This window comes from Aulonocara stuartgranti (genome assembly GCF_965226115.1).
Source record: "Aulonocara stuartgranti genome assembly, chromosome: 8".
In the NCBI taxonomy this organism is placed as follows: domain Eukaryota; kingdom Metazoa; phylum Chordata; class Actinopteri; order Cichliformes; family Cichlidae; genus Aulonocara; species Aulonocara stuartgranti.
In genome coordinates this window covers 9980729-10000070 of record NC_138959.1, presented here as the reverse complement: position 1 = coordinate 10000070, position 19342 = coordinate 9980729, and the positions used below count along the sequence as shown (strand labels likewise).

The following is a 19342-nucleotide window of genomic DNA, read 5'->3' as shown; positions in this document are numbered from 1 at the left end:
AGAGCACCTGCATGCATGAAGGTCACATAACATTATGGTTTTGTTTGCAAGTCGACATTAGTAATAAAAGAAACACGAGCCTTTCATGATTTGTGCTAGTTTCTGCTGAGATTGCAATTAAAATCGTCCCTGAAGAAGATTCCTGAGTTTGTCGTCTTACTTTGGCTGAAAGCAGAATTTGTCTTTTTACACTTCAAAGTTTCTTTTTTTTCTCAGTGTCAGCAGCCAACCGCTGCCAAGTGCAGCTTGGTTCCCAGGTTCTGCCTGCTTGCATTTTGACCTTTTGTCTGTTTATTGGACATTGGATGCCTGCCTGTGAATTCCCATTTTAGTTTGTCTGGTTGGATTGCCCTTTCTGGTTTTGGACCCTAGCCTGCTTCAACCTTTACTTCTGCTATATTCGCTCTGCCTCAGGTGTCTGTATGTGGGTCTTATTCTCTGTTGACCTTTAACCCTGTTAGCACCAGTTGTGACTTATAATTGGAAGTCCACCTTTTGCCTTCACAACTATCTTAATTTTTTGTGGCATAGATTCAATACAGTGTTGGAAACATTCTTTAGACATTTTGGTCCATATTGACATGATAGCATCGCACAGTTCCTACAGATTTATCAGGTAATAATAAGCAGTTATCTGAACTGCTGTTGCCTTCCAGTCAACTCAAAGAAGTCTAACCATTCTCTTCTGACCTCTGGCATCAACAAGAAATTTACACTCAGAGAACCGCTGCTCACTGGATATCCCCCCCCCCCCCCCCTTTTTGTTTTAGACAATTCTCTGTAAATCCTAGAGATGGCTGTAAATCCCAGTAGATCAACAGTCTTCTGCAACGCTCAGACCAGCCTATCTGGCATCAACAACTGTGCCACATTCAAACTCTCTTAAAACACCTTTCCTCTAAATTCTGATGCTCGGTTTAAACCTCAGCAGGTCATCTTGACCATATCTACATGCCTAAATGCACTGGGTTGCTGCCAAGTGATTGGCTGATTAGATATTTTTACCCTCATGGCAGTACTTTGTGAACCAGACTGCAGTGCAATGATCGCTCCAGTGTGAATCCAATGAGTGCACTAAATGACCTTGCCAACAGGCTCAGATGTTCCTCGGGTTAAATGTTACATTCCCACTGCCTCCACAAAGTAATGGGAGAAGGGTTTAAATGGTATTGCGATCATTGCATGAATATTTCAAAATCGCACCTTCACTGATCACGTCCTGAGGTCAATTTTTAGTTCTGCTAATTTAATTAAGAATATCATGAGTTTGAATATTGTGAGAGCTGATGATTGAGACTGATAATTTTCAGAACATGACACTGAGATCAGACTATTTTTCTGGCTCAATCTGATTTCTAATACACTATTAGACAGTCAGAGGCATTTTGCAAAGAGTAATTTTATTACAAAAGCTCGTACATTGATCACATTAATTACAACTCCAGAGTGTACTGATGAAAATGTTTTGATTGATGGTTTCAATCAGGCCTGGCCAAACTTCACTGGTAAAAAGCTATGCTACATGAATAATGCATTGGAAGGTAGGTAATAAAATATTGATTGTGTTTAATTCAATTGTGCAACTACTTAAAAAGCACATCAATAGCAGCTACGAGGATACGGAGGTGTCTACAGTACACATTAAATACATACAGGCTGCACAGATTATGAGGATTTAACATATGTAGACTACTATCAGTACAAAGACACAGTGAACATTGTTTAAATTTCCTTTGCAAGAAGAAGAAGAGCAGGATTTTGATGCGTGTGTGTAAAAAGAGGATTGTTGATGGCAACAGGAGGAAGAGGAGAGGAGATGCAGAGAAAGACTGTTGTGTGGGAGAGGTGTTGACTTGTTTGTTTGGATCATGTGTCTCTTCAACAAATCGTATCATCTTGGCAAACCGTGCAAACATGTCTGAATCATGAATGTCAGAACCATGACATTGACAGCCTCCATTGTTCTTTTTTTTTTTTCCCTCTACACTTGATTTTTTTTCCCCCTGTACGTTTGTTTTTGGTAATTTTAAATAATCGCTCTGATGCTGTGATATTCCAGATAATCCTAGGACAAAAAAGCTGCGTGCCAGCCAGGAGGTGTGCGTGGATGTAGCCTATTTGCGTGCACACAAATCAAACCACAATTATGATTGACATGCTGGAGGATGATGTTGCCTTGGAGACACAGAAATACAAAATGCCTTACATTCACTGGCAAACAGAGAAGCGAATTCTTCGTGCTCGGGTTTGAACCACATTCCAACATTTTTGCCCAGAATCTTTTATGCTCACTTTCACACTCCATCTGCTCTGTCATATCTATCTCAGTGTTATTGTCTGCCACCTTGCAGTCCTCGGTGACCTGTCTCCATATTTCATTATCATCGGCTTAACTCCCCCCCACAGACCCCCAAACTAAGCCCTCTGTTTAACTCCTCCATCCCCACTTTGCAGTCCCCTGTTCACTCCTTCTCTTTATTTCACAGGTTTAACAGGATGCATCTAGGTCACACATCAATCTTGTGTAACTTGTACCATCTGTGTGCAAAGCTTAGACAAAGTGAAAGGCTGATGGCCAGACAAACAAACACAAACATACACACACGTTGCACTTGACGCAGCCGTCTCTGCCAGTGTTGTAACCAGGGGAATATGAGTAAACAGCAGCCGCTGTCAGATCTGGATTGACTGTACCTGTCTGCGTTTAATTAATAAATATCTGTGTATTCCTATTGTTACGTATGGTGCAGTTAAGAAGAGAGTCGCACAACATATTGGTTCAAGACAATGAAAACAAAAGCTTCTATTCTACACATACAAAAGGCTCTGCGATCAGACTTTAATAACCTACAAACTTGGCTGTCAGATAACAAATTACTGCTCAATAAAAACCTGCTTTATGCTCTTTGGCCTGAGACAGAACATCAACTTAAATCTAATTTGCTGCATTTAACCCATAATGATGCTGGAGCTCTTCAGAAAACGGGGGGAAAAATGAAATATTTATGTGTGTGGGTTGACTCTGAACTTACCTTCCAACCACACATCGATCATTTCGTGAAGGTAAGCTTTGGTGCTGGTGCTCTGCATTGTTCCACACTTTTTTTTTTCTTTTTACAGCCTATTGAAGTGCTTTAACCCTGATCTTCTTCATCTCAATGGTACATACTATGATTTACAATTGGCTGCGCTTTCTTTTTCTAACATAATGTGACTTAGTAAATACATGATATAATTTTTATTTGTAGTGTTTTTAATGCATTATTTTGATTATAGTCACACTTTTTTAAACTTCTACATCATGTATTAGAAGCTTTGATCTAAACCCGTTTTAAAATAGATTTTATTCTTTTACTTATGTTCTGTCATATATAATGTTGCACTGGTGAAATCTCATATTAAACAAAGTTTAAAAAATAGTGATATGTATGTGTATATGTACAAGTAGCCTTTAGTCTGCTCTGATGCTCACACTTAAATCTGTGAGATACCAAAAACAGCAGATATACTTAACATGATCATCTCAAGCACACAGCTTTGTCTATGAGTGCAAAAGCCCCAGCCATCAGCCTTTCAGAGCTTCTGTCTGCAAGGGACAGCGAATCAGAAGAAAGTTGGATTAAAGGGAGGGTGCCTTTAAAGGGAGAAAGCTATAACAGCTTATTTCAGACAGTGGGTGAACTGAGGGGTTGCACAAGGCCCTATTGAACAATAATTCATGCAAAGCTATTCTAATAGTGTTAAGGAATTAAAACAACAGCATTTATGTTTCATTTTGTGTTTGACTAAAATAAGCTTAGTACCTTTAAATATGAGCTCTGTGTTATTTTTTCACTGACTTGAAAATATCTTGTTTTGTCAACTCAGAGTAGAATAAATTATTGAAAACATAAGCAAACATTAATTTATTGTTTTACTATTAAGTTAATATATTTGTATAGTCCATCTTTGTATGTCTGGTTTATGTTATTTTCTGTCCTTTTTTTTTTTGGTAGGTATACTCCAACATATCTGCCTTGCTGTCTGTATCAGCCTTGTTGACTGATGTTGTTCTACTGGTAAACAAGATGCCATTTACCAATGTCCTTCACTGACATTTATATATTTTGCACTGACTAAATGTTCACAGATAGTTGTTTTTATAATGACAATTTGTTTTCCGATGCTTAGGGGAAATAAAAAATAACTTCAAAAACAAAATAAACTGAAACACATGAAGATATTGCAGAATTTCACAATTGTTAAATGTTATGTTTTCTTAGTCTTCTTTTTTCTGTTTGATATATGAATGTTTAAAGGGTTTTTCTAGGAAATTTATTGTACCTGGATGTAGACTGGACAAAATAAAATCTGGAAGGAAAAAAGGGCACATCGAACATTTGATGGTCTTCTGGTCATTAGAGTTTCTTTTTTTTGTCGGCAGGATGGTAGGCAGGATAGGACATGTTCATCGCAGCATTTCTGCCGACAGGTTGCGTGCATATCTGGCAGAGCGCAGTTTGAGTTCATGGTAGCACTGAACAAAACTGTGGTAGATGAATGTGATGGGCAGCGCCAGGAGCACAATGCCGCTCACTACACACATTCCCCCAAGCACCCGTCCTCCGATTGTTACCGGGTACACATCCCCGTAACCCACTGTTGTCATTGAAATAATAACCCACCAGGCAGCAGCAGGGATGCTGGCATAATCACTGTTCTGGGTCTCGAGATCCAAGCCGTGTTCCAGTAGCTGGGCCAGGGCACTGTATATAGCCATGGCAACGCAGACAAACACCATCAACATGACCATCTCTCGGTAGCAGCGCCTGAGAGTCAACCCTAGAGTCTGCAGTCCCAGGAAGTGTCTGGCCAGCTTCATGAGCCAGAACACTCTCATCATCCTCAGGACTCGGAGTATGACTCCAGCAACCCCGAGCCCAGCACCCGGCATCCCTGCCCGGGCCATCGCCATAGTGACATAGTAAGGGGTAATGGCAATCACGTCGATGATGTTGAGTGGCCTGCGGAGGAAGTCCCACTTGTCTTTAGCCACCAGAAAGCGCACTATGCACTCTGCCGTGAACCAGCCAATACACACTGCCTCCACTATCCTACAGAGAAGATAGAAGAAAAATTAGTTGCACACACTGTAAACAGGAAATGACAGATGAGGTACAGTGAGATATGGATGGCATGAAATATGAAATACTGCCTGACAGTCAGTAAATGTGAGGAAGGAGGAAGCAAAGCAAGGGGAGTTAAATGATGGGAAATAAGGAACAAAGCTGTCACAGTTCAGGCCTGGCACAAGTAAACAAAGACAGCAGGACAGATACATGGGCTAGTAAATTTCCGGCAAACTGCACAGAGGGAGGGTTTAAACCCTTCAAAGAAAGACTGTGTCAAAGACGGTCACATAATTACCCCATTGACAAGCAGAGCAAGGCCAGTCAAAATGAATTAGAGAATGATGATTCTTGCATTAGATATAAATGCAGTGAAGCCCAGAAATGACAAAAATACCTGCAAAGCAACTATCAGAATAGTTGCACCAACCCAAATTATGTAGCAACTGAGAGAACTGCATCATCTAATGACATGAAACTAAATTGGAATCCTTTTGCCCTCAAAGTATACAAGCCACTTGTATTGGCTACTTAACCACTGTAGCTGATCCAAAACTCAAAACTATGTCCAGCCTGAGGGAGCATAACCTAACCTTATATAGAGAATGGGCAGCTCAGGCTTCCAGGAAAGTACAGGCCAAAATCACGCAGACATGGAGATACACGTTTTCGCGCCTACATGCTTAAGTTAGAGAAACAAAACTCTGACTTATGATGATTCCTGTAAGTGGCCTAATTTCTTTGTTTGCTTGCACTATTATATAATCCCCTCAGTACACATTCTACTTTTATCTCATTGCCCACTCAAATATTATGAATCTATGATTACCTGATGTTTGCCCTTCATGTGCGCAATGCAGTGTAAACTAAGCAGGACAGTAAACATATTCAGACTAACTGTGAAGAGGGTGGGAGAAATAAGAGGGGAAAGCTATGGATTGGCTATTGATTTGCTTCCTCGGGGGCCTGTCCGGCTGTCATGTGAGGAGCCTAAGGTGTAATGTGCTGCCTGAAACTTGTCAGCGGGCATATTGAGTTCAGGGGCATCAATTCACTAAAGCACAAGAACAAATCCCCTGCAGGCAACGTAATACATGGATGTTTTAAATATCTTGCTTTGCTGTCATTCTTATTTTTATGTTATTATACCAAACATCCTAGAAAACACTCAAAAAGCTGAGGTAGAAAACATCTCAATGCATCCACCTCGTGGTTAATATTAGTGCGCAATGACTTTGGCCGTTGCCTTGAACTCATGCATGATCAAATGTTAAGAGGTATATTTATTTATTTATGCTACTTGTAATGACAAAATCAAATATTTGACACGATTTCATCTGTTCAGCTCACTTTTACACAAGACTGTCTCAGTTGTAGGATATCCGCACACATTGCGCCGAAACATTTGGCAGCATTTTCATGAGGGGGCTTCTATTCCTTCAAGTTAACTGACCCTTGACAATCGCCTACCTGTGTTCCTCCACAGTAGTTCTCTTGGCTGTATCCCAATCCGGCAGGGTGCTAGCGCACAGCATGATCATAGAAACGATAACAAAGATCACGGACACTGAAGCCAAAAGCTGCGCTACAAGGGAAGAGTTGGGCTCCTCAAAAGCCTTGCGCATTTTCTCGAGCCACCTAGCGCGACATGTGAGCTCAGCCTCTTGCACTGACTCCCCTGTGCTCTGGGGCTCATCCTCGATGTCCCCCTCAGAGAGTGTGTCCAGTCCGATGTCGGACATCCTATCGTCCAGGCGTTTCTGGCAGCAGGAGTCCAAGTGCGCGCTCTCCAGTCCCCAGTAGAGCATCTCTGTGTAGAAAGACAGCTCACACACTCCGGGAACAAATCGGAGTTTGCCGGAGCGCACGTACAACATAATAAACACGAAAGCCTGAGCGTGGCGGTCGAAGAAAAACTCATTCCGGTCCCGATCGTAGTCATCGCAGAGTTCGAGGACCTCTTTCTCGGTTGCGCAGGCAATCAGGCGGCTGACGCGTCGAAGAGGGAAATCCCTGATCACCTCACGGGTGAAGGCGTACCGGGTTCCCCCGACGTTAAGCACGCAGATGCTCTTCCCGAACTTCATTATGACAACTTAAATCATGAAAGCCTAAAAGAACTCTTTACAGTCCATTCTTCCTTCCATCGCAGGAGTTTGGGCACTTGGGGAACTCGTCTCCCCTGCCCCGGGGCGTGGTTCGCTTTGAGTGAAGGTGGCCCTGCGCTGAGGTCCGTGGCTGCTAACTGTTAACTCTTCCCTCTGTCATTGACTCTATTCTCCGTCTCCCTCTGTAGCCTGAAGAAGAGACTCATCCCCCCAGTCAGCTCCAGCCAATCCCATCAGTGATGTCACAAGCGCGCGCGCGGACACACGCAGAGAAAAATCCATAAGCAACAGGAGTATAGAGCGTAATATGTGATTTAAGTCCACAGTGGAGACTGCTGCTTCCTATAAAATACTGTTTAGATTCTCCTGGAAGCAGATGAGAAATTATCGTCAAACATGATGAAAACCGGGAGGAAAATTCTTGTTTAAGAAAGCTTAGTTATGTCTCACTGTAATATTCCCTGTTACACTGACAAAAAAATAGATGTGAAGCTTGTATTTGATATGCTTGCACCATTATTAAAATTTTGACCATTTTATATCATTTGATTAAGATAGATAGAGATACTTATATATGACTTGTGAAACAAAAGATACATTATGTTGAGGTAAGTATAATAGAAAAAAATAGCAAGAGAAATATATGCACACATGAATAATTTATTATTGTTATTATTGCTAGTATTATTATTATACAAATAATGTTTTTTTTTACTATTATTTTGATTTATGTAGATATGTGCAGCTTTATTTATTTATGTATTTGTTTTGAACAAACATAAAGAAAATAGTAATTGTTTTAACTTAGCAATGCAAATATTCTATACCAGCTCATTTGATAGCAAAATAAAATAATAATAATAATATCTACATCAATGTTTTAGCCGTGCGACAAACTGGCGACCTGTCCAGGGTGTACCCTGCCTCTGCCTGCCTGATAAGGGAATGGATGGATGGATGGATGTCTACATCAAGTATACAAAACATAATCATATATTGAATCTTCTTCTTCTTTGCCACAGCATCATCTGCCTTCATCTCACTATGTCACTGTTACATCAACCATCTGCATATCTTTCTTCAATACAGCCATAAATCTTCTCCGAAGTCTTCTACTTTTACTACTGCCTGGAAGGTAAATCTTTAACATCCTTTTTCTAATATATCACAGTATATCCCTCCAAGCTATCTAAACCTCGCTTCTCTAAAGTTATTAGAATTATAAATTACATACTCATTTCTAATTCTGTCCACTCTGGTCAAGGTGGATCATGTAACGATGCGTAAAAGACAACAACAACAACAACAACAACACAGAGACTTCTTCATGTAAACAGTTCCTTTTAAGTTTTAGAGCCCTTTCTGATTTGTTAGGAATTTTAGAGAGACTCAGTTTCAATGATTAGATTCGAGTTTAAACTTCTGGCTTTACAGATATAAAAATGTCCTAAAAAATAATGTACATACTGCTTTCTTATGTTTTCTGAGGTGGGCTGGTGTCTGCGCGTGTGGGCCGCGTGTGGTTGTGCTGCGCGTGCGCGGGCCCCCTCCAGCGTCAGCAGTGGTTTTTCGGGTTGATCCGACTTCTTTTGGCTGCCGTGAGTTAACTGTATCATAAAGGGTGCTGTGACTCGAAGGAGGAGGGGGGGTTGAATTGCCATAATTCTCCCGATAGGTTACACATCCGGAGTCCCGACCATCTTAATTTGTCGCTCCTTTTCCCTTCAAAGAGAGTAACTTTTATTGTTTTTATTAATTTATTCCATTTCTCTTAGTTTATGGTTTGCACACTGGGAGGGCAGAAATGGCGGCCAACATGTACCGGGTCGGAGGTATGTATGTCAATGTGGATCTTTTTATCAAAGAGAAACCGTTACAGTTTTGCACCTTCTGGGCGTTATTTTGTGTTATTTTGAGCTGTTTGCATTTAATGGTGGAGATGCGGATGTGCTACAGCAACGTGGACGCGTTAAGTTGAAGCAGGAAGGTGAGAGTTGGTGTATATTTGAGATTCAAAATGGGTCAGGCCTCGCGTCTGTCGTGGCCACAGCAGCTAGCCGCCAGCTTGCTAAATGGTTAGCTGGCAATGTAAACATTTTTCACTTGTTTGCTGCTCCCCGGGTTTCTGAATTCTTAGACCAGGGGATACAGGGGGCTTCTACACGGATAGACCTCACGACTAGACGTGTGTTTCAAAGGTTGTTAACATGCTACCACGGACAGTCTGAAGCTGCCTTTGTATTTGCCACTCCTGGCATGCAGCCATTAGTACGAGACCTTATTTAGCTAACGTTAGCACCAGCGATGGCTTCACTGATTACCATTAATGCCGTCTCAGCGCTCGTTTGCTGCATTTAATGATCGTATTTAACCATCTCGGTAACATCAGGTGCCAAACTGTTTTGCCAAAGTGACCACCTACAGTAACCACAAGGGCAATTAATTATCAAACAGGGATGCAGGCTGGCTGATTTTCTAGCTAGCTCCTTAGCAGTCTACTGGAATTCAACATCAAATTATTGTCTCCGCGCATGGCGTCGCTGCGTCTGCTTTTACACATTTATTCAGGAATACTTGAGCTTTAAATCCATACACAGACGGCCACGTAGCCTAATTGCATTAATGCTTGACATGCCACGCAAACTATAGGCGTCTAATGACATATCTTGCAGCACTTTATAACCGGTATTTTCGAGGTGCATCAGCTTATTGTCCCCTCACGTCACCTTTAGGCTAACTTCTGCTGCTTTTAGGTGCTCATTGTAAACTCCGTGAACTTGTCGATAGGACACACAAACTTCCAGGTACATTCAGGTACAGTTTTTCTCCCTGTATGGAACAAGTCTTAACAAATGTAGTCAATATTTTGCTGCTACATTGCAAACAAAAAAAAAGATGGGATCTGTAGTTTATTCATTTATTTAAGGTTTGTTTTGGTTTTGACTTTTTACAGCATTCCAACACTGATGTGCAGTACATTCCCATCCCAGAGGCTGAGGGTTATCATACACATTAGCATGATGATACATAGACTTTAATGACATGCACAACTCTGACAAATATGCCGCTTCACCGTTTAAAAGTCTGGAACATGTGGAATGAAATATATCAGACTTTGTGTCAATGCTGCCTTTGCCACAACCTAAAGTTGTGTAAAGTTTAATAAAAAAAAAAAAGAGATATTGTTACATTTATTTTATTTGTCCCATTTGTTGGGAACTGGCAGTGTCTAGAAGACACATAAGCTGGAAGAAAGATGGGGATTCAAACCAGTGCTTCTGCATTAGGCTTACGGCATATGGGTCATCTACTCAAACCCAGAGAGCTATACTGGCATCTGGTGATGTTATTTATATGCATGGGCAATCTTTTTTTTTTTTTTTTAATGGCATATTGAAGTTTTTATTGTCTTTAATTTATTTTTTCATACAAACTGAAACAGTGTGGTAACATATGGCAACAGGTTGAAAGACTGATAATTTTGCACTTTTATTCACCCATAACTTGGTGGTTGTTGACTAGAGATTTTTCCTTTTAACTTTTCTGGTGCAACACTTTCTGAAAGTCACAACTTTGCACATATTTATTGATTAAAGGACATGCATATTCTTTGATTTGACCTACTGTAGCGCCAATGTATTAGAAGAAGAAAGTGTACTTTATTGGTCCCCGTGGGGAAAATCCCTCTCTGCATTTAACCCATTCACTCAGTGAGGCAGTGGGCAGCCACTGGGCGCCCGGGGAGCAGTGTGTAGGGACGGTACCTTGCTCAGGGGTACCTCAGGGTAGCTGTTCAGGGGAATCGAACCCCTGACCTTCCGATCATGGGGCCACCACTCTACCTACTGAGCTATCCCTGCCCCCCCCCCCCCCCCTTTTTTTTTTTTTTTTTTTTTTTAAAGTTCATGTGGTCTATATATTTAAATATATGATATGCGTGTTTCCTGTTGCAGACTATGTATTCTTTGAGAACTCCTCCAGTAACCCTTACCTGATCCGTCGGATAGAAGAACTCAATAAGGTACTGATGTGTGCGTTTTTCATTTTCATGAGTGTGAGAATATGTTAGAGAATTCCTTGAATTCCTCTGTGCTCCTGTCCCCACCCTATCACTTTCCCATTGTTTGTGTGGATTTTGTGACCTTGTTTGTAATATGGCTTGAAAAGACAGGTGTTCCCTGATCTACCAACTGTCATTAGTATGACTTGACACACCTGTGTGTGTGTAGGCGGGGTGACTATTATCAACATTTCACAAGCTCATGTAGCTTTGGGCTAAAGATGCAGATTTATTTTAATTATAAGCTGATACCAACCTTGAACAGCAGTGTTGTTGCTCTCTCTTTTTTCTCTCGGCATTTTACCGTAATTCCTGTTTTATTTTGTTCGAAATCCTTCACAAGCATTGTTAATAGGTGTGTAAAAGCTTTTCCTGTGTCATGCTTGCACTGAGATGTTCAGATAAATGCAGGTCATTATCGGATTGTGTGGGTGGAATAATGCTAGATCACATTATCATCCTGAAAGAGTGTACTGAGGCTCAATGTTATAATCTAAAGACAGGAGACATCGTAATTATCATAAATGATGAAGTAACAGGAAGTCCCTGCAGCATGATACGATTTAATAAACCTCTGCTGTTGCAAATACAAGCTGTATGAAGCTTATCGTGTTGGTAAAGGTGAAATGGAGTGCTTGATCAAGCACGATGGACATTTTTGTGGCTTTAGCTAGTGCATCGATATGCACATCGTTGTTCCTGTTATTTACTCCAGATCCCTTTTTATATAGATACATTTGCTTTTGTACACAAACTTGGAAGCAGGTAGGTGGGGAGTATAAGTTGTTTCTTTTTTTTTTCTTCTTCTTCTTCAAACCTTTTTCAAACCTTTTACCCCCACATCTAGTCATCAGTCACGACATTTAATACTGGCTGAGTTTGAGCACAGCTTGATAGGTACACAAAGGAGCCAGGTCTCTTGGGAAATTACAGGGTTGCACAGGTAGGTGTTGCCACTTATTTGAGTCAACCTGGATGTCTCTCCTCTCTTTTAGACTGCCAGTGGGAACGTGGAGGCCAAGGTAGTTTGTTTCTACAGAAGGAGAGACATCTCCCACAGCCTCATCCAGCTTGCAGATAAACATGCAAGTGAGTAGCAGTTGTGACGCATCATCTGTGTAAAACAGTACAGTTTCTTTAGATTGTGTTTGCATTAATACACATTAAACTGTTGTATTTACATTAGAGGGTTCTGTGCTCTAATTCACCATGTGGTTCTATGTGGGTACTCCGGCTTCCTTCCACAGCCCAAAGACATGCAGTTAGTGGGGTTAGCTTAATTGGTGAGACTAAACTGCTTCTATGTCGGAATGTAAGTGTAAATGTCTTGATGCATGCTCAATCATCCAGGTAAGGAAAACCCAAAAAGTTGGAGACTGAAGAAGTCACTTGGATGAGTGACGAAATGTTTCTCCCACTGAAAACGCTATGTTCAGATGAACAGAATAAACTTTTTGGGTAAGTGTGAATGGTTTCTGTTTTTCTGTGTTGGCCCGGTGACTGGCGACCTCACCTTTTGCTTTATGGCAGTGGGGATGTGCTCCAGCTCAACTGTGACCCTGATTTAGATAAGCAGAAGAAACTGGGTGGATGGGTTCTTTCTGTTTTGCTAAACTTTAGAGTGACTTGTCTTTGTTGGTTGGACAAATCAAGCAGTGTCACCTTGGACTCTATGAAATATTGTATTCTAAATTGTATTTTTTCCTTTAAGGAGAGTTGTGATATTTTAGACTAGTCAATTATGTGACAGAAGTGTAACCAGTGGTGAAGATTAAGCCATCCATCCATTTTCTTTCACTTATGCAGTTTAGGATCACAAGTGGCTGGAGCTGATTCCAGCTGTCATAGGCTGAGAGGCAGGGTACACCCTGGACTGAACTGGTCATCAGTCTGTCACAGGGCTGACACAGAGAGACAGGAAACCATTCACACTTGGGGCCAGTTTAGTATTACCAATCAACGCAGCCCACGCATGGTTTAGATGGTGGGAGGAGGCTGGAGTACTGGGAAAGTAGGGCTGGGCGATATGGCCTAAAATTCATATTGTGATATAATTTGAAGCATGTGCGGTAACGATATATATCGCGATATATTCTTTTCTTCTGTATAATGTATTTTCCACACTATAAGGCACACTTAAAATCCTTTAATTTTCTCAAAAATCGAGAGTGCGCCTTATGTATGAATTCTGGTTGTGCTTACTGACCTCGAACTGATTTTGGCGTGCAGAAATCTGTTAAAAAATGTTTTAGTACAACTTTGGTAAGCCGCACTGCTTGATGGATTGTCAGAGCATTACGGCTGCCGTAGTGAGGAGCTTCTGGGTCCTGAGTAATCTGGGTCCAAAACTCCGTCCCCTCAGGTCCCAAAGTCAAACGAACACTGAGAGTTAAAACGGTCTAAATTCTTTCATCTTTAATAAAATCATCAGCGTTGCTGCTTTACCAGGTGTAACAATTAAGTTTAACATCCAGGCATCCATGAAAACAGAATTTATTAAATTTAATGGAGTTAGAAATTAACAGGAAGTTAGCTCGCTAGTTTCCACCTAAACATGGCATACCATGTTCTGAGAGATTTTTGAAACTATTTAAAACGTACAGCTCTGCTACCACTTCCAACATAAATGAAGACAGAAAACTAAACAGCAGTGGCGTTTGCAGGGTTACTGAAGTTGGACTACCTGGTATATAATGTTGTGCTACGTGATTGCTAGCAACACAGCTATGTTAGCATAACATTAGCACAGTGAAGCTGGAGGATGAACGCCAACTTTTTTTCCACTTGATAAAAGTTAACGTGAGGGATTCTGGTGGTTAGGGACAAATGCAATCGCATAGCAGGATGCTATACACGGGCCAAACTTCAGTCAGGAGAACAACTGAGATTATTCATCCACAATACGAGGTTAGTTATTAATATACTGCAACAACATGGGAATACAACAGCTGCGAGAGAATTCAACATTAATGAATCAATGTTACGGAAGTGGAGGAAGCACCGTTTTTGGCTTTCCCCATATTTCAAAAGTGCTTCATCTCTTTGCTATGACTCTCGGCATAATTTGCAGATGACCAGACGACCAAAACAGGCGCAGCTTGATGACATCAACATGCGCTATCGCGATAGAGCGGTATAGTCAAAATCTCTATCGTTGGCCAAATTTATATTGTTTCTATCGTATATCGTTTATATCGCCCACCCCTATGGGAAAGAACAAGCAAGCACCACAGAAAAGGGCCCAAGTCTTGATTTGAACCCAGAACCTTCTTGTTTTGAGGATGTAATGTGATGGCTAAATTTCAACAGACAGATGATATCAGGATGACTTAATTATCGAAAATTTTTAAAGACTTTAAACTTGAGACATGACACTTTGGATTTTCTTTTTTCAGAAAAAAATGTAATTAAGCTTTCTGTCAATCAGAATGACATTTCCAATAGTGATTTCTCTTGGCAACTTTGTAAATTGCACATTTAACTAGAAATAAGAGGTTTTTAATGCCAGAGATGGAGACGTTGAAACTTAAATTTGTACTCCAACTTGGGGGATTCATGTTTGTATTTCACAGTAATTTCTCAATTGCTTGTTACTGCATTTTACAGAATTTGAGTGTGGATGTGTGAAGTGAAAAGGAAAAGAAAGTGTCATCACAGCAACACCTATTCAGTGTGGGAAGCAGACTACCTGATTCCAGAAGGCTAATGGCCAGAATAAAACACATTAATAGTTAGTTTCTCGAAGTAAAAAACATGCTTTCCACCAAAGCAGATTTCCAGTTTAGATGTGGGTGATTGCAATGAAGAGCAGCAGGAGACCCAGTGAACAACATGTTTACTGCATTCACGTCATTCAGCACTGACTGGAAAAATACTGTTCCCTGTGTATGTGTCATAGAACTGCTGGTAAAAACCAGTTATCCTGATTGAGGTAGACTTTATAGACATAAAGCAAGAACAAAAAGATAAAACTTGCAGTATGCAGAGACAGAGCATTGATCAAAGTGCTGTGCCAGTTCTGCAAGGTGTTTGGTGTCCTTCGTCTGCCAGCTGGTCAGAAGAAAATCGAGAAACAACAATAAAATTTATGGCAGCCTAGTGCAGCGTAAAAAAACCCAGTTAATTTATGTTTGACATTATTTCAGAGGGAAAACAAAAGAACAGCAACTAAATTTGATTTTTACAGGACGAAGGTTTATGTAAGAGTCATAGCTGAAAACTTTTTAGTTGAAGGTAGAAAGATACAGACGTGTGGCTCTGTCTTTTTGTGTGAAGCCGGGTATGCTGTGCAATTTTGGGCAGCCCCAGATAAAAGATAACCAACAAAGGAAGGAACTGAGTCTCCAGAGCGGTGATCACACAGTAAGAGATGGTTAGAAGTATCTCGAATGCTCTTCCAACCTAAGATTCTTATAAACTTAAGATGTCCATTTCTCAGTAACTGCCGGTATAACTGTCTACTAACCAGCCAGGAGTCAGGAGCGCAGGTAGAAATGATCTTCTGATCAACATGACAGCAGAACATGTGGGAGGACAAAAACAAACTCAAACAAAATAGAAGAAAAACTTTGTGTTTAGTCTAGTTGAGTAATGGTTTGTATGAAGTGTCCTCCAGCTGTTAAGACTGAGCCAAGGGGGATGTTGCATTGAAAGAAGCGAAAGAGAAATAACAGCTGTACATTTTTGCCTCAATTCAGCAGGCACTGTACAGTCTGCGTGTATCAAACTTTATATTTTATTAAGCCTGTGGACCACTGTAAACACACAGCATTTAGATGCTTTAAAATCTCAGCAGACTGCATTCCTACTCTTCTGTACTGGATATGGTGCAATCAGGCACATCTGTTTTAACATTAACTAAGCTTATGACATCACTTAACTTTAGTAATGAGATGTTTCTGTGTTAAATTAAAAAAAAAATCCTACCATTGGCTGGAATGAAAGACAGTACAGAGACACTAATCATGGTAGCACAAGATCAATAAGGGTTAAGGCCCTGAATAAATCCAGCGCATAACAGCAGTGTGCAAGATGCTAACAGGCAGGGCATACAGGCAACGCCATAACAATGTGCCTAGCATAGTATACAGGAACGCAGGTATGGCTTTGAGGTCGCAATGGGACACGTCTCCAAAGATGACCGTGCTAAAATCCTGTGGGATACAGATGGTTAACCAGTGGTGGACAAGCAGAGGAAAAAGGCCATAGTGATGGATGTAGCTATACCAAATGATGGCAACATCAGTAAGGAGAAACACAAAGCTGGAGAAAAACCAAGGGCTGAGAGAGCAGCTAGACAAGATGGAGAGTAAAGTCAACTTTGGTCCCCATGGTAACACTCGGAGCAGTGACGACCCCCCCCAATCTGGGAGAGTGGCTCCAGCAAATTCCAGCAACGACATCTGAGATCTCTGCTCAGAAGAGCGCAGTCCTAGGAACAGCTAAGATACTGCACAGGACCCTCAAGCTCCCAGGCCCCTGGTAGAGGACCTGAGCTGGAAGAACAAATAAAGACTGCCCACAGGGTGAGAGGGGGATTATATATAATAGTATTTTACAAAAACATGAGCCTTTGCAGATGATGTGCAGAGTATTTTCTGCAACAAATGCTATCTGTTGCAGTTTATACATTTTTAACAGTAACTCTTTTCAGGATATTACATTTGTTTCACTTCTTAATGTAACATTAACTGAAATGCCAACATTTTCCAGACTCTAATGTTGGTGTATTTTTCGCTGCTGCTGCTGTTCCACCCACATGTTGTCTTCAGCAAACAATACTGTCATGTTTTCAGAGTTTAGCCATTGACGCATGATTGGCAGACTGGGTTTTAATCAATTGAGCAAAGCAATTTTTGCTGTTTCCCCAGCACATTGCAGATGAATAAAATAATGTTCATGGCAGTTGAAAATTTTCACTTTCAAATGAAGGCTGCTTTTCGCTGCTTCCTCTTTCAGCATCACTTGGGATCTTTCACTGTATATGGTGTGAAAGCTGCTGAAGTAATTCCCCTGTAAATGTCAAACCTATTAATTAAGATCTTTGTCTTACCTCACTGACTGTACAAAATAATTCTATTTCTCTCTGAAACTGACAAATGCATGCATTTCCCTCATATAAATGTGACACTATATAAGTTCTAGTATATTGAAAATCCACTTATAGAATTATATTTATTCAAAGTGTATGCAGTGCCTGCACTGTTTACCAGTGATTTAATATGTTTATATACTGCCTAGTATTATGTGCCAACCAGCAAATCCAGAGTCATAAAAGCATGGGCCTCCTCATTTGAGAAAGCACTGCTAACAAATGTGAAATTACAGTCTGAGGGATAAATTGAAGAATCTGTGAGTTTTGATGTTATTTATTAATTTTTTTTTTTTCACATTTATCAGTCACTGTTTTTTTTTTTTTTTTTTTTGTCTCTGGGATATATTGATGACAAAAGTGTCTCATGAAATGGATTCATTTGTTTTGTCTTTTCCTTTGCAGAGGAGCTCGAGGAGGAGAAGGAGAACCCAACAGAGACAGAGCTAACAGAAAAACAGAAACACCAGCTCCGCCACAGAGAGCTCTTCCTCTCCCGGCAGTATGAGAGTCTACCTGCGACACACATCAGGTACAGTGCACAGAGGCATACAAATACATACAGAAAATGGACTGTACAGCTCGCCAACTAAAGGCAGTGCCCATGGATAGTCACTCATTCAGCCATGAATCCATCCATCACACAGTGCGCACTTCCTTTGTTTGTGTTTTTATATGGTGTGTGCTTCCTCCCCTCTCTCTCTCCATTAGGGGGAAGTGCAGTGTCGCATTATTGAATGAGACTGAAGCCGTTCTTTCATACCTTGACAAAGAGGTAAGCCTGAGAGGGGGGAACAAATTGATGTCTCTTTCTGGTTTTTGTTACCTCAAGCTGCATCATAGAAAGTCCGGTCATAATTTACATGCTTTTTCTTTCCTTTTCTTCTTTTTGTTGTTGTTGTTAAATTCTGTTGCTTCAGGAAGTATTCAGGCTTTTCAGATATGTCCCTGCCAGTTATTAAACTCCTAAAAAAAGACTCTCACATTAGAAATCTGTTTCAATACAAATAATCAATTTGTGTCTTAAAGGGTTTAGATGCAGCTGCGTACACCGTTGCTTCATTTACCATGAGCAAATCTATGAAGATCCAAATTAGTGCCTGCACCTTGGCCCACTCTTCTTCATTTGTAACATCATGTGCACAACTCCCCAAAAGTTGATTCTGTTCATCTGGATGATTCTGTTCATCCAGATGAACAGAATCATCCAGATGAACAGAATCAACTTTTGGGGATTTACTTACCTGGATGATTGAGTATGCATCAAGACATCATGCGCACAAGTTCCTCTGGTACATGGAGGCAGACGCAGCGCTGGTTCACATTGATATAAAATGGGTTTGTTAACCAATAGAGAAAAACGTAGTGATTCATTTCGTTCATCAGGAAAATACAGGGTGCTGTTGGGGTAGACATAAAGTGGAATACATAAAGAATCCACAGTGTCTGTAGCTCACTGGATAAGGCCTAGAAGCTAGCTGTTACACGACAGAAATACCATTGCAAAGAATTAGGCTTGATTAGCACAGAAAGCGGGAATTTTTTATTGTCTTAGAGTAAGGCCTGACTGGTGGGGAGTGAACGGCCAGGTGAACTAGTGACTTGTGATGCATTTATATTGGTAATGATGAATAAAAATTGGGGAATGCACAAAAAAAGTTTGCCATTTGTGGGAAGAATCTTGACAATATTATAAAAAAGCTGAGGTAATGCAAGCCTGGACCTGTCGGCAACTTGTTGCTAGGAAGTTTGTATTCTCCCACTTTCTGGCTGAGTGATTGCTGGAGGTTGCCGGCAGTTGGTAGGTGAAATTAGTAACACAGCTATACGGTGCTGCACCAAAAAAAAACGTCACACTGTTTGCAACAATTTCACCTAGCAACAACCAGTTGGGGAAATAAATATTTTCCCCCTGCAACCACAGGGTGCCTGGGGGTGGTGGACGTCGCTAGGTCCGTGTGGCTGATGCTACGTT

General features: G+C 40.8%; 2 protein-coding genes across 4 annotated transcripts in view; one reads left to right on the top strand and one right to left on the bottom strand.

Moving 5' to 3' along the window:
- Positions 1–1925: 1925 nt before the first annotated feature.
- On the bottom strand, positions 1926–7406 carry kcng3 (potassium voltage-gated channel, subfamily G, member 3). Its single transcript, XM_082544785.1, has 2 exons — positions 6579–7406; positions 1926–5093 (listed from the first exon to the last, which is right to left on the bottom strand). Exons 1-2 carry the CDS (start codon positions 7193–7195, stop codon positions 4448–4450), a joined length of 1263 nt encoding a protein of 420 aa, XP_082400911.1. The 5' UTR covers positions 7196–7406; the 3' UTR covers positions 1926–4447.
- A 1327-nt stretch (positions 7407–8733) lies between these two features.
- Positions 8734–19342, top strand: part of mta3 (metastasis associated 1 family, member 3) — a 30015-nt gene continuing 19406 nt past the window's right edge. For 2 of the 3 annotated variants that reach the window (XR_014278383.1, XM_082543925.1), the window contains exons 1-5: positions 8821–9048; positions 11170–11237; positions 12272–12365; positions 17773–17899; positions 18079–18142. Coding sequence is in view for 2 of the 3 variants with exons in the window: in XM_082543925.1 (XP_082400051.1) it covers positions 9021–9048; positions 11170–11237; positions 12272–12365; positions 17773–17899; positions 18079–18142 (381 nt within the window). In the remaining variant the exon portion in view is untranslated. The other variant, XM_082543926.1, reaches the window with a different exon arrangement.